The sequence below is a fragment of the Crinia signifera genome, chromosome 3, assembly GCF_055691185.1.
Source record: "Crinia signifera chromosome 3, ASM5569118v1, whole genome shotgun sequence".
NCBI classification, from domain to species: Eukaryota; Metazoa; Chordata; class Amphibia; order Anura; family Myobatrachidae; genus Crinia; species Crinia signifera.
The window spans coordinates 245,036,714-245,058,975 of record NC_139219.1 but is presented as its reverse complement, the minus strand read 5'-3'; the positions used below and the strand labels follow the sequence as shown (position 1 = coordinate 245,058,975).

The window sequence follows — 22,262 nt, the reverse complement described above, 5'->3', positions numbered from 1 at the left end:
GAAAGTTTAACGTTGCTTGATATTCTTTGTGTCGACCTTTTGACACTGAATGTGCGAATGCCTATGTTGTGGTGTAGATGTATGAAGCAGTGATAATGGAGGAGAAATGATAAAGTTCTTGGTACTTTATCACCGGCCAATCCGCTCCTGTCACTTTTTTAATTCAACCTGTAACTTAACAGTCAGGAGCTGATTAGCCAGTGATAAAGTACCAAGAACTTTATCACTTCTCCTCCCTTATCACTGTTTTATACATCTACCCATAACATAGGCGTGTGCACATTGAGTTTTCGGGGTGCACAAGCATCCCTTAATGCTGTGCACACCCTTATGAACACCTCCCTGCCGCTAGCAATACATTTTTCTTTTGCTTTTTAGAACTGTACTCCATTAAAAGAAGTGCCCATCAATCAATTATGTGTGTTTTTGCATGGGATGCGTTCACTAGGTCAACATACTTGAAGGTGGATGGGGACATTTGGTCGACACATGCATTAGGTCGACATGGGGTTTTTCACGTTTTTTTGAGCCGACATGTGCTGACAGGCAGTATTTCATGCCATACAATCCACTAGGGTGTGGTGGGAGAATAAAATGGTGTGCCGAGCATAGCGAGGGGACGTGGTGCACTTATTTTAGTGTCCATGACGGCTGTGTCGATATTCGGGATAAATAAAGTGAAAAACCCCATGTCGATCTTTTGACTGTCAGCCTTGCCCATGTCAGCCAAATGACCCTGTGCACCGCCAGACTGGTTGACCTTGATGCATGGCGACCTTCAGTGGTTGGCCCAATGCATATTGACCTTTTTCTTGTTGACCCTATGACCCATGTCCATTTTGTATTATTAATTGTACTAGACCAGTGGTAGCCAACCCTAGCCCTCGAGAGCTACCAACAGTTCACATTTTCCAGACAACCTAGCTGCTGCACTCATTAATCACTGACACATTTTAAAAGATCCACAGGTGGAGCTAATTAGCTCACTTGTGATTCTGTGAGGAGACCTGCAAAACATGCACTGTTGGTAGCTCTCGAGGACTAGGGTTGGCTACCCCAGTACTAGACCATTGTCCTATCCCTACATACCTGCGTCATCCATATATGTGTATGACTGTATTTGCATGGACTGTTACACAGAGTAATTAGAAGAATAAAACTGAAATAGGCAGGAGATTATGGTGTGGCTGAGAGACGTTTTATATTGTAGCAAGTGCCAATAGATGGTGGTGGACACGTCTGATTGGTGGTGTTAGACACACCAATAGGTGGTGGTAGACGCACCCTTTTGATGGTGCACCCGTACTAAAATGTGCCGCGCACACCTATGTCCCTCAATCCTTAAAGTCCGGATATGAAATTGCAGGGATGCACATACCTCCAATGGACAGATAACTGGAAACAAATGATCACCACTTGTCTCTCCTCAGCCACATTATACTGTTACACTGTACTTGCTCTACTTGCAGGACATCGCAGTACTGCAAAAAGATCATCTAACAGCAGAGAGGGATCCTATGGATCGCCCATTACTCATTGCTGACTGGGAGGAGGAGGAGACAGAAGGAAAGCACGGCTGCTGGTCAATCCTATCCTTGTCTCCTATAGCAGCTGTTCCCTGGCAGCACCTGTATTTGGAGCTGTGACTTCAGAGAGCAGAATACAACATTATCTTTTATATACGTATTTTTAGGACCCTCTCCTGGAAAAACGTAACGGTCGTATGTTTTCTGTTTGTAAATAAATGTTTACATGATAGGGCAGATTCAATTAAGGCAGATGCTTTCTGAGCCTGTTATGGCCAGTGCCATGCACTATGTCCTGCCCTATATAGTGCAGGAATTCTAATTGGTTGATGACCGTTTTCTTGACATGAGTAAGGGTGTTTGTTTTCAAGTATTATTTTTTCGTTGAAAAAGACTTCTAAAGTAATTACATTTTTTATGGTTTGTCACATAACACCAGATGTATCCGATGTTTGAAGTTGGTGAGGATTTTGCAATTGTGAAGTGTATAGTTTTTTTAATGTAAATATACCCACTTATTTTCCACAAAGGTGTCTAAGAACAGTTATTGAAGTGCTGTGTGTGTAAGTTTGGTCTGTACGAGACACTGTATTCCTCCCCAGATGGCAGGTTGCCGTGGCACTGTGAGAGGCAGCAGCAGACACAGGACCTGTCAGAGGGAGACCTTCCATTACAGGAGAAGGTCATAATAACAGTGGAGCCATTTCAAATGCAATTTAAGTGGAAAGTTTACAAATTAACTTTCAACTATTGCTTTACTGCACTATGGCCCTTATTCAGATCTGATCGCAATACAAATTTGTTCTCAAAATGGGCAAAACCATGTGTGCTGCAGATGTAACATGTGCAGAGAGTTACATTTGGGTGAGGTGTGTTAAACTGAAATCTAAATTGCAGTGTCAATATAATGCAGCCAGTATTTACCCTGCACATCAACAAAATAACGCACGCAAATCTAACCCTCTCTGCACATTTTACATCTGCCCCACCTGCAGTGCACATGGTTTTGCCCAATTTGAGAACAAATTGGCACTGCGATCAGATCTGACTATAAGGGCCTATAGGTAGTAGCTTATTGTGTAAGTATGTGTTAGCACTGCCACTTCTAATTGGAATACTCTACACCAGGCATGTCCAAACTATGGCCCTCCAGCTGTTGTGAAACTACAAGTCCCGTCATGCCTTGCCACACTTTTTTTATTAGGGAATACTAAAACTTTGGCAAAGCATGCTGGGATGTGTAGTTTTACAACAGCTGGAGGGTCATAGTTTGGACATGCCTGCTCTACACTGAACATTTCTCAAATGTAATGGTGGAGCAATAGAAAGAGATATATAGGACTTCCTACTTGAAATATCTACAGTACAAAGCACTTTGATGGGATGTCTGTTAGTAGACCCCTGTAGCAGTTTCTTCTCTCCCCTGTTGCCCTTTTCCATCATAGCACCCAATAGTAGTAATCCCCCTAGTAGAAATATCTACCCCTGCAGCCTTATACAGTACATTGCCGCTCCCCTTCATATATACGCAGAATGCATTTCTCAGAGACGAGCGATGGGGATGGATACTTGGGATCAACAGTCTATGTCGATCCTTGAATCCATGGGTGGTCTGTCAACAAGTTTAACTTGCTACTAAAGGTCCATACACACTGGGCGGTTTTGCCCAGCATGTATGGACAGCGATGATTGTTGTCATCACTGGGGGGGGGAATACACACTGATCAGCTTTCACCCTGCCCGGCGCTGTCAGCGGGGGTGGGCGGATGGCTTTGCATAGCGCAGCGCTATGCAAAGCGATCCACAAAGCTGTCATCTACCAGCAGATGAGCGGCGGCCGGCAACGATAATACAGGAGCGCGGAGCATTGTGAAGGTTACATTTAAAATCTGGTTGACAAGAACTTGCAGGGTTAGGTAACCTGAATGTCTCCGTCTGCTTCTCCCACATGCCCAGCCACAGTCTAATACCCCTTTCAGACAGAAAAAAAGACCCGGGAATTTCCCTGCTCTTGCCGTGTGGACCCGGGTTTTTCTTCTGTCTGAAAGCGTCAACACGGGTCTAAAGTTCCGGGACTTTAACCCAGGTATTTACCTGGGTTTTTCCCGGGTCTGTATTCCAAAAACCCGGGTCGCCGGCTGTCTGAACGGAAACGACCCGGGTTTTTGGGATTATTACACATTGTTAGGCACTGATTGGCTCTCCTGGTGGGGTGCTGGCTGATTGGTTGTGAGGATAGGCTTCTCTGATTGGCTGGGAGGGCATGGCAATGGAGCTGGCCTCTGAGGTCATTAGGGAGCTGAAAAAAGGATAGCATGGCCCACTGGTAGAAGCAAGAGGTGAGAGCTGCTGGCAGTGAGAGGGGAGGAGGATATCGGCAAACAGATGACTGGGACAGTCAAAGATGCCACAGTGTACTCAAACATTGCAAATATACTGACAGCCATGTGAGGTAACATGTACCTTCCAGTATATAAAAACAATAAAATTTGTTTACAACATATCCTTGTGTCATGCCATGGTTAATGCATTGCAGTGAGCAGTCACCACCCACTTTTGATGACCTCATCTCTGTGTGCCTTTAAAACTGTCCTATTCTTATGACACACAGAGTTTTGCAGGAAAAATCCAGCTTCTGTGTGAAAGGGGTCGACACGGGAAATACCCGGGTTTTTGCTCCTGTGTGAAAGGGGGCCAGCCCCTTGCTGCCTAGTTGTACCCGGGTTTTTGTATCTGGGAAATACCTGGGTTTTTGGGATTTTTCTGTCTGAAAGGGGTATTATTTACTGCATGCTAAACTGTTAGCGGATACTGCCGTTTGTAGTGCCACAAGTTGTCTACCCCTGTATACAGCAATGGAAATATGTTCAGACATTAATGCTGAAGTTGATACTAATAACTGAACAAATTCTTTTTTTTTTTAATATATATTTATTAACGGTCTTTCAAAATCCAAATATTTGGTTTAATCTTTGAAAATAATGCTATTGGAGGGCATTGCAAGATAGTATAGAAATGACTGTGGAAATTTATGGTAAGCTAAAAAAAGAACTAGCCTTTTATTTCCAAGCCCACCATTTAAGTAATTAAATGCAATTTGCAATTTTTTTTCTTCAAATGAAAACCCTTTTTCAAATTTGTTCTCCAGTTAGAATTTAGCAACTGTGCTTTTTCCATCTTCCCTTCTCCTCAGTTGTACACACATGTGTTTATGTACATATTGATATGCGTGTATGTCTTTTCTTTTCCTCCTTTGCTGATCTCTACTACCTCCTCGGTGACAGCAGCTGCCACCGATCATGGGCAACAAGTGTTCTTGCTTTGTTTCCAGCAAAAACTACCCTGCCATATATGGTTTTTCCAAGCTGACGGACAGCTACACAAGTACCCCTTCAACACAAGAACTGAAGCCTTTTCTAGAGCCAGATGAGGAGGGAGATGCAGTTGGAAATATTGGTGAGGGACAGTTATGATGCACAGCAGCTGGTGTTCTGGCATCTTTACAGTGACTGTCTAACATTTCATGCCTTAACCTTCTGGTTCTTCTACTTGTTACATTCCTGTTGCTGCACTGACATGCCTGTCGCCCATAGCTGCCAGTACAATGTGCAGTCTGACACTTCCCTCTCCTGCAAGTTAAAGGTGGTGTTGCTTCCTGCATGTGTTTTGCACACCTCTAAATGGGGTTGTGCAGACAGTGCGAGGGCAGGGTGATTTTGACTAAGGACGATTTTGTCAATAGGCAAAATACATGGCTTAGTCTAAATTGCTTGCCTGCACTGGGAAAGCCCTGTACACACGGTGCAATCCTGGCTAACTTACTTACTAGGCAATTTATGGATAAGCTCCATGCACTCTCAGAAGGACCCTTCTGAGCGATATCTTATATATAAAAAAAAAAAGTGTAGTGTGTATGCTCAATATTATTAAAGATGCGCGCTCCCTCACACTGTTAACGACCACACACATACACACACACACACACACATATACACACACACACACTGCTGTACATCTCATTCAGTGTGTACGCGCTATCTAGTTTAATCAGCGACACCGCAATATAGTTATCTATATTGGTAAAGCCGCTGGTTGGCTAGTGTGTATGAAGGAATAGGATCTTTTTCGTTTTTTTTTTTTTTTTTCTTCTGCTTTATGTAATAGTCCATTTTATGATTCGGTCATGATCCCCCACAATGCACAGCACTGAATATTTAGGCAAGGGCTTTAAAATGGATAGTATATTACATACACACTTGGTGGCCACTTTTCATATACACCTTTTGTAGTAATCTGAAAGTGCTATAATATATTGCGATCTAGTGATTATAAAGGTCATTGGCATACACTGATCTCACCTTTGTGTTAAGGCCCCCATACACTAGGGCGACTTGTCCTAAGGACAAGTCAGCCCCGATTTCCCCAGAGCTTCCCCGGGGAGCTTGATAAGATTTTTTACATGTGATAAATCTGATGCGATTTATCACATGTAAAAATCCGGGGAGCTGGCGGTCCACGGGAGCGAGGCCCGGTCCGGGGGGGGGGGGGGGGGGGCGAGCGGCAGGGAGTGGGGACCAGGGGGGGGGGGGGGGGAGCAGGCTGGGAGTGGGGACCGGTCCGGGGAGCGGCAGGAGCGGGCTGGGAGTGGGGAACGGTCCGGGGGAGCGGCGCTAGATGTACCTGTAGGCAGGGAGCAGAGACCGCGGCGCAGAGACCGGGGGCGCTGCGGGAGAATAGAAAGAAGTCCTATTCAAAAGACTGGGCGGCCACTGATTGGCGCATCGGATCAGATGTCATACCGTACGCAATTTGCCCAATTTTTCGCGTAGTGTATGGGGGCCTTAAGTGGCTAGACAGGATGTGTGGTTTGTGACATGGCGTGGTTTCCTGCTGGAAGTAACTGTTAGATTATTTGCTCATTGATGGCACTAGCATATTCTGTTGTGCTTAAAAGGAAATAAAATGTTACTAAAGCAGAAACAGTAATAATAGACAAAGAAGTACAAGGGCCCCGCTTGCAATTTTACAATCTGTAAGGAGTAGTCCTTTTATATAGTGCTACATATTGCTCATTATTCTAGTGAGATTGTAGAGATTATCAATGGGCTCCATGAACTTATCACAGAGCAATGTTGGCCTGTGGTAACAGGGTTTTTCAATGACCCCCATACACTGTGACTTCTCTCCTCGGAGAAGTCTCATCCAAACCCCCTTTTGACCCACCCGGGAACTTCCTGGGCAGCAGGATCCCATGCGGTGTAAAGGCCCCCATACACTATGCGATTTTCGGCCCTTTGGGCCGATAAATCGTGTGAAATCGGGCCAAAATCGCATGTGTTTGACATCTGATGCGCGGTCCCGCGCGCATCGGATCGGATCACGGCGTTGGACCTACAGAACATAAAATATATCGGAATCTGAGCCATCATGGGTGCTTTTTAGCACCCACGATGTTCAGATCCGATATATCATTATATACAGCCCCCCTGCCTTACTAGCAGCGCCCTCCCCCCCCGCATTGACAGCTCTCCCCCCCCCCCCCCCCCCCCGCATTCAAAAGACCGGGCGGCCGCTGATTGGCTGAGCTCTCAGCCAATCAGCGGCCGCCCAGTCTTTTGAATAAGATTTCTTTCTATTCTCCCGCCGCGCCGACAGTCTCCGCCTGCACTACCTCCGCCGGGGGGGGGGGGGGGGGCGCTGCTAGTAAGACAGGGGGGCGCTGCGGGGGACACAGAGTTGGCAGTACAAGAGCCGGGCAGGAAAAGCTGTCAGCGCTGGAAAAAAAAAGCCCATACAATGAATGGGCAGCCTGTGATTGGCTGAGCGCTCTCTCAGCCATTCAGCAATTGGCTGAGAGAGCGCTCAGCCAATCACAGGCTGCCCATTCATTGTATGGGCTTTTTTTTCCAGCACTGACAGGGAGCTCCCGCCTCCCCCTGCCCGGCTCTGTCACTGTCCCCCGCAGCGTCCCCTGCACGCTGCCTTAGCAGCGCCCCCCACCAGCAGCCCTGTTCTGCAGCCCCCCCCCTGCTCCCCGTGTTTACATGTGATAAATCGAGACGATTTATCACATGTAAAAAATGGCACATCAAGTGCCAATCTTATTAAGCTCCCCCGGGGAGCTGCCGGGGAAGCTCAGGGGGAAGTCGGGGGCGACTTGTCCTCAGGACAAGTCGCCCTAGTGTATGGGGGCCTTTAGAGTAGTAAGAGAACACCTTTTTAATACTACTTGAACTGTAAACGGGGAGTTAAATGAGCAGATTTATTTACAGTTTCTTACATAGCGCAGCATATTCTGTTGTGCTTTACAATTGGAAACTAACTCATTTATGGAGGTTAGACCAGTGTTTTTCAGTTCCAGTCCTCGGGACATCTTATGCTGACCGTACGCTGTGAAGGCCCCATACACTACTGTGACTTATCGGAGGCTTGAAGTCTCATGCGAGTTCACTTATACCCCTTATTCCACTACCCGGTAAATTGCCTGATCAGCCCCTTTTACACTTAACCCGGGGCTTGTTTTTTCCTATAGATTACATAAGAAAAAGCTTTTTTAAAGGGCTTTACCAGGGGAGGTCACAAAACAGGGCCACCATTACACCAAAAGGGCACCATTAAAAAGATTACCATATTAGAAGAAGTGACCACACTAATTTTTTTAAAATAACATCTCTTTTTTTTTTACTGCCAAAAAGTGTCTTTTATGGCGTACATAAAAATGAATAAAAGTGAACGTAAACATGTTAAACAAGTGCCCATAAAATTGATAAAAGTGCAAGTTGCAGGGTTTAACCAAACTGTGCCTACAAGGGGACTGAATGCAATAGATGCATTCAGAATTCTTATTGCAATAAGAAAAAGGATACCAAAGAAAAATACAGGTATTTCTTATGGCAAATTACAATATACCCTAAATTCAGGGGAGTCTAGGTTTGGCAGCAGTGTAGTAGACGTGTTGTCACAGCTAGTGGTGTTTGCCTCACTATACTCTGGGTTTAGTGGGGCACTGGCAGCAGTGCTGGAGGCATAGCTAGTGGAAGTGTTGGGAGTGTAGCTAGCACCAGTGGCCGGGTGGTAGCTAGTTGCTGTGCTGGGGGCGTGGCTACTGGGTCCTCTATATTGTAGAGAGGCTCTTGGTGTGGCTGGTGCTAACACGAAGTGCTAGGGGCAGAGGGAGTTGGCCCTCTACTGTATTGGCCATATGCATACTCATGGTGTGCTGGGGCCTGTGAAGCATGTGGTGGATACTGTGGATAATGCGGAGGCGGCGTATATACCCACGATTAAGTATCCGTTCCAAGAAGGACAATTGTCTGTCCTGCATGTCCTTTAATTGATCCAAGAAAGAGTGTTGCAGCGATCTTTCATTTGCTAAAATCTTCGACATGCAGGCCCAAAGGGGATGCTCGTATGGAGGAGTCCACCTACCCGGGTGGCTACCAGGCCGCAGGATCACATACAAAACACCATATGTGATTCTTTTGCATACAATGGATCGTATGCGATCCCAGACTTGGCTGCAGGGTTCAAGTATATCATTGTGGCAACCATGGGACACGGGGCCGCAAATCAGATCGGAATCGGAGGTAAAACACATACGATTTGATTTTTCATGCGATTTCTCGGTGCAACAGTGAGGCAATGGGTATTAAAGTATGGTTTTCAAGGGCTTCTGAATATGAAAAATGGGTAAACACAAATCTGTTGTATGATTTATTTATTTTTTAAGAAATTGATGTCTGTCCTGTTTTTACCTTTTAAAGTAAAGGTCCATACACACTGGGCAATTATTATTATTTTTTTCCCAGCGTGTATGGACAGCGATGATAATTTTCATTGCTGGGGGGAAAGCTGCTCAGTGCATAAACACTGAGCCACTTTCCCCATGTCTGGCGCCGACAGCAGGGGAGGACGGCTTTGCATAGCGCAGAGCTATGCAAAGCCGTCCTCAAAGCTGCTGATCTGCTGGTATTACCAGCAGATGAAAGACTTTCCCGGCTCAAACATGCTTTTTTGAGCTGCTTTCATATCAAAGTCGCCAAGTGTGTATGGGCCTAAAGTCTGTAATAAACAGCAGGCAGTTGCTGTAAGCTCTATGTGCTGCTGATTCAGGGATGTTCCGTTCTGTGTGTGTCTGGGCTGCATCCTGAAACAGACTATGCAGTTTTGGCTTCCTGTATCTCTTTATTTGTAGGGCTATCCAGGACTCGTGATCCGTTTCTTGCATGGTGATCCTGATCTTGTTCTAGTGGTTACATTTTCCAGGACTGAAATCTGCAGCTGTGTTTCTGTCGTCACTTGTGGAAAAATGTATTATGTGCATGGCACTGTAAGCACTGCTTCTACTGACACGCATAGCAATGGCTTCTCCGCTGATGGGATCAGATAGCATGGCTTGCATGTGTTTTCTGACTCCCCTTCTGTCTTCTATTTGTAACAAATTACATAATATATATTACTAGCCCTGAGCGGCTCCATAATGATTATTAAAGATATTATTTTGCATTCGGCAGAGATTGGAATTCAGTGCTTCATACGTGACTGCTGTGCTAATATAAAGATGGTGATATACGTTGTTGTAATTTCCAGGTAATGCAGCTCTCCAGTGTGGGAAGTGTATACTGCTGCTATGTTTTATTTGTCCTGGCGAATGACGTTTTTTACAATGAAGCTTAATCTTTTCCTGGGGCTGTGTTTTGAATTTAGAAATCCGTAGGCTAGCATTTTATTTCCCATCATTGTTTGTTTCAGAAGATGACTGCACCATATTCCATACGGGTGTGGATCGTATTGTCGACACAGTGTTAGGTCGACATGTGGCAACGTTGACATGGGTTAGGTCGGAAGGTCGACTTTTTTTTACCCGAATGTCGACACAGTCGAGATGGGCACAGCTGGAAGTCAACCGCAGCCCCTCGCATCGCTCGCTATGCTTCGCGCACGGTGCCACGCTGCGCTCGGCACACTATTTTATTCTCCCGCCCATAGTAGTCTGCAGATGTTAAACCTCATCTGAGGAAGCAGCCTGCTCCTTTTTTTTTTTTTCTATTTGTGTGATTATACAACGCAATAAGCTACAGACTGGCCTTATGTCAATTGTTTATATTTGTGTTAAAATAAGCATACATTAAACAATGCTTAGAAATGTATTAATCTTTCACCATCACTAGTATTTGAACACATGCTTAAAGGATAGGACCAGGTTTTTCACTAGTCCTTTTCCAGATAGGATTGTGTAGTAAGCAGAATGCATGTGGCTAAACCTGCATTTGCTTTACATGAAAAGTGATCATTGCAAATTCTGGGGGCGAGAATGAATGTCACTTAGCCTTGTGTGAGTGCACAATATCCATGATGCCAAAGTCATTTAGGTTCCATGTTTCATCTGTGGAATTTGGCCTCATACTGTACATTCCCAATCCCACCGACCACACCATGCAGTGAAAGGATTTGGCTGTCGTAGTCCTAGCTCTGTCCTGCAAAATACAAATGACCGGGAACAAACTAGGAATAGAAAGTGCAAATATTGTATATTGCACCTCTGCAACACTTCACTCGTTGGGTGGGGGGACACGGCGACTAGAGATGTTCAGATGGTGCACCTAATGAGCAGAATACATACTGTAATAGGTGCTACCTATAGCAGAAGCATTCCTTTGTGTGTATATGTATGTTTTTGGGCCTCCTAATGTGTGTGTGTTCCACTCAGTCAGTGACGCTCCCCACCACTAACCTTATTGGTTATTAGGGGAAAATCCAATTGCAGTTGACAGGTGTGTGTTACAGTGGCGTTTGCAGCACCACCACATATTGCACCCTTCACAGGGCATTCTTACCCCAAGTTTACACAATTTTGTACACTTCTCTAATAAGCTGCAAACAACAAAATTGTATGAGCCTGAGGTGCCGTACAGTGCAGCTGTGAGAAATTTTACCCGCAATTGGAGTTTCCCTTAGTCACAGGGCAGGATGTTCAAACATCTGCAGCCCAGCTCCGCCCCCCCTTTGCCACTCATCACCGACATAATTATCGCATATGCTCTAACATATATAATAATTATGGCAAAGGACAGCTCTTGCGTTAAGAGCTGTCCTTTTGCGGTGAGAGTCAGCGGGTCCCACCGGCTCTCCCCTCCCTCCCTTACCTGGCGCTGCTGCTGCGCCGGGCTCTCCTCCTCCCTGCACCCGGAAGAGGATCATAGTGCAGGGAGGAGGTCACAGGTCCAGGCAGCACAGCTCTGTGCTGCCTGGACACAGGTGAGGGGGGGTCGGGGCGGCGGTGGGTCGCGTTAGAAGCCCATGGGCTTCTATGGGGGCATCGCCAGATTTTTCTGGTGATGCCCCCTGTCGCGGTAACCCGGCAGGGGATGCTTACAGCATCCCAAAATGCGGTAAAAACCCGATAACGGGATGCTTTAGAGAATCTCCCCCACAATCATAAATGATTGTAAATCAATTTGGGTATTCTTTGATACAAATGATCTTTTGGCAAGAAGATGAGATCAGAGCTATTCAAGAGGATAGTGAAGCATGTAGCTTTATGGGAAGATGGTGTTCTCATTCTAAAGGTAAAATAGGTGCCCATAGACGATCCATTCCCGTACCGGCCGTTCTGTACTATGAGATGCGTGCTCCCGCGCATCTCATCGTATGGTACAAAAAGTATGTGCTGCACATACTTTTTGTACTAGCTGTTCATCGCATTGCATGCCTTGTGCACTATATAAGTGCCGAACGGATCCGATGAACGGATACCATCTCTTGTTTTAATTGTATACCGCTCCTATTTTTTCTAATCTACCATATCCAAACTCATCGGAGCTGCTTGGTAATCACTTTCCGTGCGCGGCACACAATCCATTTTTCGCACACCATCTCGTAAACCTGTCACAAGCAATGTGCCAGCCTCTGAGATGGATCTTGAAAATGACAAGTTATTGTCCACCCTTAACTGACTAGTTGTCCCAATATACAATGCTCGTGTATCCCTTTCCTCCTCTCCTAATACTACCTTGGATTATGAAGAAGCAAAAAGATAACTTGTAGTTATTTTTGTTGCCTCGGATTGACCAATGAGAGCATGATACTCCCATGTATAATGCATAGAAGATCCTGTGTGATGTCTAATGGGGCCTACACACAGGGCGACTGCTGAGCGATGCTAGATCACACTGCATAGCGATGTGTGCTGAGTGATCTGTCAGAGCCAGTGTTCTCCAGTAAGAACCGGCGATAGCGACGCGTGGAGCCAGGCATTGCTATGGCACCTACACAAGGAGCAATGTAGGGTCATTTTCTAAGTGATCTCGCTAGATCTCACCACATGTGTAGGACCCATTACTCATAGGGAAGAACCTCTAATCCAGGGTCCCATTCTGAATTTAGAACTTCATTGGATGGCTTTAATGGCATGGTTATTGAAGGCAGCATCTGAAGAGATAGAGGAAAGAAGTGAGTCGGACCATGATTAAGTATAGAAATCCAGTTTCTGATTTTCACTATCTTGGGTCTAAATTACATTCTTCTTTTGTCTCATCTTTTGTTTTTACAGTTTCGTGTAGATTAGGGCCTGTAGGAGTTTTTTTTAAAGCTGTACAGTAGGTGTCCACGTTATTGTTCGATTTACAAAGGTAATTAACTTCAACTCGTTCATATCCACCATGGGATCTGAACATCATTCGTTTTGTTTTTGTCTCCATCTTCCACCATTTCTCAGCTAGGTTAGTTAGAAGATTAGAGGCTTTGTCTAGCAGATCTCCTTTGCTGTTTGTATTTCATGGCGATATAGCCGTTTTACTGACTGCCCTAAGGTTTTGGCATATCTAAATTGTATCTTAATCAGAAAATGTTTATTCCTGTTTGGATGCGTTCCGATTCCCCATTAGGATGTTGCTTGAGAAGTACATTTTTACCAAAATAGGCCTCCTAATCTGCATAAGACACAACGTTTGTCAGTCTTACAGTGCCCACACACTACATCAAAATTTTGTTTGCAGACTTTACCGATAATCGGCCGCAAATCGGGCGGTATCGATCGGATGCCGCGCTCTGGCTGATTTTTTGACAAATCTTCTGATCTTACATTCTGCACGAATGATCAGATTTAGCAAAAGATTCATAGGAACGCACATGGGATCTTCAGAGAAATCTTTGGTAAAGATGTGTGCTTGTCTGAAATCTTTTGTCCAGGGCGGACAAAAGATGGTACTTGTGTATTATCTGGGCGCCCGATTTTTTTAAATCTGATGTCATTGTACAACCAAAAATCGTCCGCATGCGATACGACGCAATTGGACCCAGTTTTTAATTGTCCAGGCACCCAGATGCCTGATTCCTATGTTAAATGACCCCAGACCCGATTTTTGATTGTACACCCACCCTGATGGGTAATGACTTTGTCAAATGCCCCCCCATTGTTTACGCCACCCCACGATCAACGCCAACCCGAAGCGTGGCGAGCGCAGCGGTACGTGTCCTCCGACCTTTTCATACCCCCACTATCCACGTCGGCGTGGAGTTGATTTTATATAGTGTGGCGAGGGGACGCGCATTACTTCACATGTATTCCGCGTCCCCTCGCAGGGCTCGGTGGCTCGCTGCGCTCGCCACACTATATAAGTTCAACTCCACGCCGACGTGGATAGTGGGGGTATGAAAAGGACGGAGGACACGTACCGCCGCCTCTCGCGGGCTCTCTGCGCTTGCCACGCTTCGGGTTTGCGTTGATCGTGGCGTTGCATTAACAATGGGGGGGGGGGGCATTTTATCTAATAATTAACCGTCATGGTGGGTATACAATTAAAAATCGGGTCTGGGGGGCCAATTAACATTGGGTACAATGTAAAAATCTGGTCGGTCGCATCGCATGCGATGCGACCGATTTTTACATTGTACAAGGAACGTCTAAAAAGCCCGAAAATCGGGTCCCATCGCGTCTCATCGCATGCCTTAACTAGTGGCATGCGATGAAAAAAAATCGGGCGCCCAGATATTACACAAGTACCCAAAAGATATATCAAGGCTTATTTATACACCCATTTTAAGACCACACATCTTTCTAATGTGTGGGCAACTTTAAGATGCTCAAAAGAATGATCCAGTTTCCATGCACCAGCCAGATGAATTACAGTGACATTTAGCAGTGGCATTATGGACCTGGGTAACCGATTTTAGCACATTTTACAAGGTCGATAGGCAACTAGGCATGCAACTTTTACTGAGCACTTGTGCTATGCGGCCATTTCATTCTTGGTCTGCATTGTCACCAACTGTTACTGGTTAATTTATTTTCCAGCCAAGGATTCTAACAGTTTGGATTTGAGATTTTGTGCTTGGCAAGTCTGAATGTACACTACCCTAGGGATACCTTTTGGAATATCCCCATGGTGGCAGTGTACCCCAGGTGTAACACAGGATTGTTTGTATTTGTTTCTCCAAGTCCATTTGGGGCCACTGCATTTCCTCCCTTATGCTTTTTGAGCTTCTCTTTTTGAGTGTATATTCTATTTGGTGTACACCCTATCCTTGTGGAGCTCTGTAGCTTGCAGATGGAGGAAGTCTTAAGAGGAGCCGAACTTTATACTTTCAGAAGAGAATGTATGAATTGCCAGCTTCTGGAAATAGGACTAAATCCTGTTATAACTCATTTCTACACTGCACCACTTTGTAACCTGATTTAAAATCATTGGGTACAGAGTGACAGCAGTCATTTTCAATATTCTTGTTTTTCTTCCAAAAACAATAAGAAAACCCCCCACTACAAAGTGCCATGCTCATTTGGGATACGGTCATTAGGTCTACAACAACTAGGTCGACATAGTTCTAGGTCGACATAGTTCTAGGTCGACATGGGGTTTTTTACTGTTTTTTGAGCCGACGTGTGCCGACAGGCGGTATTTCATGCCCTACCATCCACTAGGGCGTGGTGGGAGAATAAAATAGTGTGCCCGTAGCATGGCGAGTGAAGCGGAGCACTTCAAACTGTCCATGTCGACATTCGGGTAAAAAAAAAAACAACTGTGAAAAACCCCATGTCGATCTTTTGACTGTCGACCAAGTGCTTGTCGACCTAGTTGTTGTGGACCAAACGATCCACACTCGCTCAATCGCCTGCATCACAAAATATCCCTCTGTCCCTGTGTGTGGTGAAGGCAGATGGATCTGATTTTCTCCATCACTTTGTGCTTTGACATTACGTACAGACAGTTCTGGTGAAGCAGAAGGTAATGTCTTCAGGCATGTGCGATTTATAACATGGCATTTGATACAGTGTCACATTAGCAGGGTTAAAATTACATGCTACCCTTTTAAATAGGTATTATGTGCTAATTTTGTGTGCCATGTTTCACATGTCAGTTAGCAGACTTAATGCCCTAAAGTGCAGTATATACTTGCTGCTTTATGTATTTAAAAGAGCAACAATCCCCTTTTTTAAAGGTGCTATCACCAATTGATATCTGTGATTTGCAGAACATATTTTTATTCATACAATTATTGCTTGTTTTTTACTGAATAAAAGACTACATTTTAAAGCCTACCCAGTGGTTGGTAACTATTTTTTTTTTTTTTTTTCCCGTGTTTTTATTACCTTAAACATTTTGTTTTTACAATATGTTGCCAGTTTATTACTGGCAACATATTGTAAAAACAAAATGTTTATAAGAAACAGGAATAGATTTTTTGGGGGGGTCAATACAAACAAATGCGTGTTTCTTGATTGTGGTTGGAACTGAATTGGTCAATGGAATTGATGACGGATGGAAGAGTTCCCCACATTTTAAAAGTTCCTAATTTAGTGAAGTGTAGAAGGCAAGGTGCCACCAAGCTCGTCTGAAATGAAAGCCTCATCAGAGCGTTTATTGGTGAAGTACCGGGTGAGTTATAAAAAAAACTCCCAGTTTTCAAAGGTTGACAAAAAATAGGTATGGTAAATGCGATTTTTACAATTTTAGTACAACATCTAAAAGTGCATGGAATGCAGTGTATTTTCAGTTGGTTTGGAATAGGATTTCCACTCTTTTGGGTGTATAGATTCTTGGTCGATGTTTTTGTGTAGACCTCAGATGAAAGTGAGCTTTGTCAAGAAATTGTAGTCATAACACCAGAAATGACTCCCATTGTAATACGAAGCTTCAGAAATAGACTACACATTTCTATCCCGACTGAAGCCACCATCTGGACACTTAGCATTTATGAATAGCATTCACCATTCTTTTTTGTTAACCCCCCCCCCCCCTCCCCTCACCCTGTACAAGTTTGTAAGTTTAGATACTCAGCTAACCTAAATCATCCTAGTAGAGAAGATGACTCTGACAATAAAAGCCTTTGGCCAAAGGGTTCCAAACGTGTTTTAGAAGAGTACCCCAGCGCTGATGATGGTTGGTGCAGAAGGAGGAGGTGTGGCTTCAGCTATGTATACAAAGATATTGTAGAGGGTATAGAGCTTGGTATGTACTGTGATATTATTGTCGCATGCGATCAATGTACAGCCCTTTCTAATAAAAAATAAATGTCTTTCTGTACTGTCAGGCGATCCATGCACTGTGTCCTCACAACTGGAGCTGGAAGAAGCTTTCCGCTTGTATGATCTAAATAAAGACTCTGAGCTGCTAATACATGGTGAGAAAGTAACCAACTTTTGAAGTCACTTTTTATCAATAAAGAGAACAATTATATTTCATATGACAGAATTCTTTGCAGAATGGTTTTCCTCTAATTGGGATTTTAATGGCTAAATAAAAAAATGTAATTTAAAAAAGTAATATGCACATTGGATAACTTTTATCAGTAAGGGTGATGAGTACATACATGATGTCTGGTTTCTGCTTTCAGTCTTCCCCTGTGCTCCTGAGCGTCCTGGGATGCCCTGCCCCGGAGAGGACAGTAAGTGTACCCTATGTAGATTTGATATAGACCTCAGGGGGGTGTATAATGAGCATAAACCTGAATTCTAAAACATGAATCATTTTGCTCAAACGTCAAATGTCCAGTGTAGTGATAGTATTATAATATTACATTACAGTTTTGTTTTTTTAAATAGATAGTGATTACATTTTATGAATCGGGGGTATTCAATATGGTATTCTGACTGTCTGAACCCTGGGCCAATTTTGTTTCGTCCCACAGTAAGTCATAAGTCGGAATTTAATGTTCCGGCTGTCGAATTTTAGAAAGTCTGTGTATCTGCGAAAACAGCCGCATATTGTAAAAAATAAAGACTGAATTTGACAGTTCACGGCTGTTTCCCCAAAAAATCAGATCCGACTTTAAAAAAAGTTGGGTCTGACACCCTTCAATGCTATTGTTAATGGCAGCATTGAATAGGGGAGTGCGGATCTTTCTGCTCAGGAAATATTGGCACATATTGAATACCCACTTTGTCTTGTCACACATTGGGGTTAATTGAATTGTAAGCGATGCAGGAGTTTTTTGCAGCTATGTGGCAGAGGTTTTACAATGCTCTGTATTGCTTCTAAATCTAGTCCACTATATTGTTTTTTAGTTAACAGCACCATAGGGGTGCACTGATTAAGCCTACCAGATTAGTGTGTTTTTGCGCACTGCACATCTCCTGAACATCAAGTCGCAATGAGTGACTTTACACCTCTCAATTCTATTGACCCCCATTCTGTGATATTGCATTGACACTAAGATTTCCGTCCCCACCCATAAATCTCCCAGTCTCAGCAGTCAATGACAGCCAGTGGTAGCCATTTTGTTCCATTCTGTATTTTGTGAAATGTACAAACAACATTCAAATGTAAACATTTTTTTACAATGCAAACTCATCGGAGTGCTCATGATACCTCACAGATGTCCTCCAAGTAGCTTGGAGTCTTGAATGGGTTAGTAGCTGTCCATCCGGAAACATTTATGACTAATAGATTCTTGCTGAAATTGGGTCTAATAGTAACTGCTTTTCTAGCTACTGATAGATGCTGTAAAAATAGAGCGCCCTCTCAGGGGCAGATACAATTCTGTGCGCCGATTGCCTTCCAGAATGGTGGAGAAGTCACTCTGCGACCAGTAAAATCATAGAGGTTCGCAGGAAAATGAGCAGCGTTAGGCTCTTGTATTCTACTGTGATATGAGCAGCCAAACAGCGCGGCTACACATCGCTGAGAATTGGATCTTCCCCTCTGACCTCTAACAGTGACAAGTTTTTTTTACACGTGATTCTACTACTAATAAACCCCTGGGTTTCTTTTTAAAAGTACACACATTTGTTATCCCCTATAACTGAAATAGAGCATTTTCATGTTCTGTTTTTCTAACCGTAACTAAGTGATGCCTCGTGGAATACTGTAACTGTATTTCATTTGTATTAGTGGTACTTAATATGTATTACTACATGCTTGCATATATCTCTGCTGGCTTTACCTTTGTGTAACTAGTTCTGTGATGGTGCTGGGAATTCTGCTCACACAGCTGCCCATTCATTACAGACTATTGATTTTCTTCTCTTCCTCATATCTTTATTTCCTTCAAGAGCTTTACTGTCTTATTGAGTGGTTATAATCTTCCCACAATGCAATAGCTGGTATATGTGGCCTTGCAGTATTAGTTATTTTTGACATCTTTGGGGATTGAGTATGACATAATTGGGGATATGTTGAAGCAGGGAAAGCTCTGGAAATATGAAGACGAGAGGGCGTAGAGGTAGCATGCACACCACCCGTGTGAACATGAAGTACAGCTATATACAATAACAGTTAGGTGCCTCTAATTTTAAGACCATGCCTGCATTTGAATAATGTGTTCTGTTTTGGTATTGAATATGTTGGTGGTACTATATAAATCCATACATGCAATATGTTTTATCAGAGGCCATGCAGTGCACACTGTCATGTGTAGGATATGCTGTAACGTATGCAATTTGCCACATTCATTTTTCATTTTCTGAACTATAATTAGAGTCCATCTATCGGCGTGGAGCGAGAAGATGGCGAAAGCTGTACTGCGCAAATGGGCACACATTCCAAGCCAAGAGATTTAACAGAGTAAGTATTGCTCCTTCAGCTTCTATTTTATTATTCGTTTTTATGAGACAAAATCATTTTCAGGAGGAGGTTTGTATTTACATGAAAGCTATGCTGTTACAGTGTAAGGCATGGAGTTCCTACTAATGACTTGTTCTCATGCGCTTGTAAACAACGCTAGCTTAAAGTGCAGTCAAAACTCTGCGTAACAGCGCTTTAGCGAGTTTGGTAATTGATGCTTCTCAAAGATTATACTGGTGAAGAAAATGATGACGTTACCTGGCACAGTGGAGTCTCTGTGGAATAGTTCTGAAGGTGAATGTCACTCCATAAAAATTCATTTTAGCAGACTGTGCTTTTCAGAGCCAAACTAATATTGTGGCAAATGTACACTAAGAACAGTGTTCCCAGCAATGCAAAGCTATAGAGGAGAGGAAGCACAAACTCCAACTTTGTGTACAAACAACAAGGGTACATGAATAACAATCATGCAAAGTCATAGGGTTCATATTCAAGATGCCCATATTGTCCTATATGCCACCAGATAACCAGCAAACACAATATTATCTTTAGGTTCCTTTTTATATAGCCGTTCTATATGAACGAGCATCTGTTTAGCTAAAATGCCTATCCATGGTCATTTGGTCTACAGCAAGTTGGTCGACAATAGTTAGGTCCACATGGGGATAGATCGCCATGGTTCTAGGGCGACATGGCTTTGGGTCGACACAAGCATTAGGCCGACATGGTCTAGGTCAACAGTCAATAGGTCGACATGGGGTTTTTGACTGTTTTTGGACCCAACATGTGCCGACAGGCGGTATTTCATGCCCTACCATCCACTAGGGCGTGGTGAGAGAGTAAAATAGTGTGGCGAGCACAGCGGTGCACTTTAACCAGTGTCCATGTCGACTGTGTCAACATTCGGATAAAAAAACAGTGAAAAATCCCATGTTGACCTTTTCACTGTCGCCCTAATGACTGTCAACCAACTTGCTGTAGACCAAATGATCCCGTTCCTATCCTTGCCCTATCAACTCCATTGTACTGGACTGTGAATGCTTCTGAACTTTGAGGGCTTGAACATGCATGCACATCTCTGCTATCCCTTCCTGGATGTCTAAATAGTGTCTTAAACAAAACATAGATTGTAAGTTTGCGAGCAGGGCCATCCTACCCCTATGTCTGGCCGTTATTACCCAGTTTGAGCGCTGTTGTTTCTAGTTGTAAATTCCAATGGAATACACTGCGCTATATAAGAAACTGTAAAATAAATCAACATGCCTCACTTGGATACACACTTTAAACATGGTCATGCACTGCAAGAAGTCACAGCAGTGTATGCCGACCTAATTCCACTTGAGCCGCCTGGTCCTTCACCATGCTATCCTGTTCCCCACCACCAGGAGGGGGGCCGAGTCGGAGCCGGTCTGACTCCGTTGCGCATAGGACCGCTCAAGTTTTATTTCATACACATGCAATTTAAGACCGTTCTTACCCGATTTTTAATCCCGATCCATCAGAATCTGGTAAAATCGGGCCAAATTTGCATAGTTTACGGGGGACATTCCATGCCAAATCATCACCGCTTCCAACTCGACCATCTCAGATTTTCATGAAATATGGTAGGATGATAGATGACATATAGTTACTTTCATATGTAAAATTTTAGCCCTCAGTGATGGTGTTCATGCAACAGGGTTGCAAACATGACAAAAAATAGAAAATGTATGCTTGCAAGGTCATTTAAATATAAACAAAACTTTGCTTCCTGATGTGATAGAACTATGATGTTGGTCTTGTTTAGAAGCAAAGGGACCCTAGTTTTCATTAAAAAAAAAATATATTTTACATTGAAATACTGACTTTTATAATTCAAGGTCACATGACCTTTGACCTTGAATAGCTAAAAATAAAAAAGGTAGGGTTCATTTTTTTGAACATAAAGTAAAGTATTTTTTACAGTTCACTACAATCTTTGGTATGTTTCATTTTGGGATGCCTTTGGGAACCGGAACAAAACAAATTATTAAGTACAGCAGAACCATTCATGCACTAACAATGCAGCTGGCAAGTTCCATGCTCAAAGTCTACCCCCTCTTTCAATCCCAATCTGTCTGACCTTCCACTTTAAAATGTTAGCGCTCATGAGTAATGTGCTCTACATTAATGTGCTTTTGCCTTTTTCTTATACTATGCTCTGCTCTACTCCATTCTCCCTTTGGATTCTGCAACCCTGCTGCTTACTTAGGTTACATACATACATACATACATACATACATACATACATACATACAGCAATGTTTATAAACTAGTTAACAGCCTGAGAAAATGACCAAACAACATAACTGTAATATCAGCACTGGCCGTTGTGTGTGTGTGTGTGTGTGTGTCCGAGCAGAGCAACACTTGATTTGCTCAGTCAGGCGCCATCTAGAGCACAACACTTGAATTCCTCCCTTAGAGGTGAGGAGCAACATTTGCCTTTAATTATATATGATGTAAATGTCCTGCATTGTCTTTATAATAGAGGTCACTGTTTTTCTTATGTACTCATTTATTCTCATACTTTGTTAGGCACTGCGGAACCTTGTGGCACCATATACTGTAAATAAAGGATGATGATCATAATAAACTCTTTATAATAAAACCTGCTTGCATGAGGCCTTATGGTTGCGAAGTAGGTTCTGGCCTTCGGGCATAGCATAACGTGTAATCTAAAAGCAGCTTCCAAATATTGCCGTGTAAAGTAGAATCC

The 22,262-nt window shown here is 43.6% G+C and overlaps 1 protein-coding gene across 2 annotated transcripts in view; it reads left to right on the top strand.

Annotated features, from left to right (window-relative positions):
- PRKCI (protein kinase C iota) overlaps positions 1-22,262 on the top strand; it is a 135,096-nt gene that overhangs the window by 53,916 nt on the left and 58,918 nt on the right. Inside the window, exons 1-5 of one of the 2 annotated variants that reach the window (XM_083177792.1) lie at positions 2,158-2,208; positions 4,814-4,982; positions 17,055-17,144; positions 17,358-17,408; positions 19,440-19,525. In XM_083177792.1, coding sequence (XP_083033918.1) covers positions 4,826-4,982; positions 17,055-17,144; positions 17,358-17,408; positions 19,440-19,525 — 384 coding nt within the window. In that variant the 5' untranslated portion in view covers positions 2,158-2,208; positions 4,814-4,825. Of the gene's footprint in view, positions 1-2,157; positions 2,209-4,813; positions 4,983-17,054; positions 17,145-17,357; positions 17,409-19,439; positions 19,526-22,262 lie in introns of those variants that run through there. The other variant, XM_083177791.1, reaches the window with a different exon arrangement.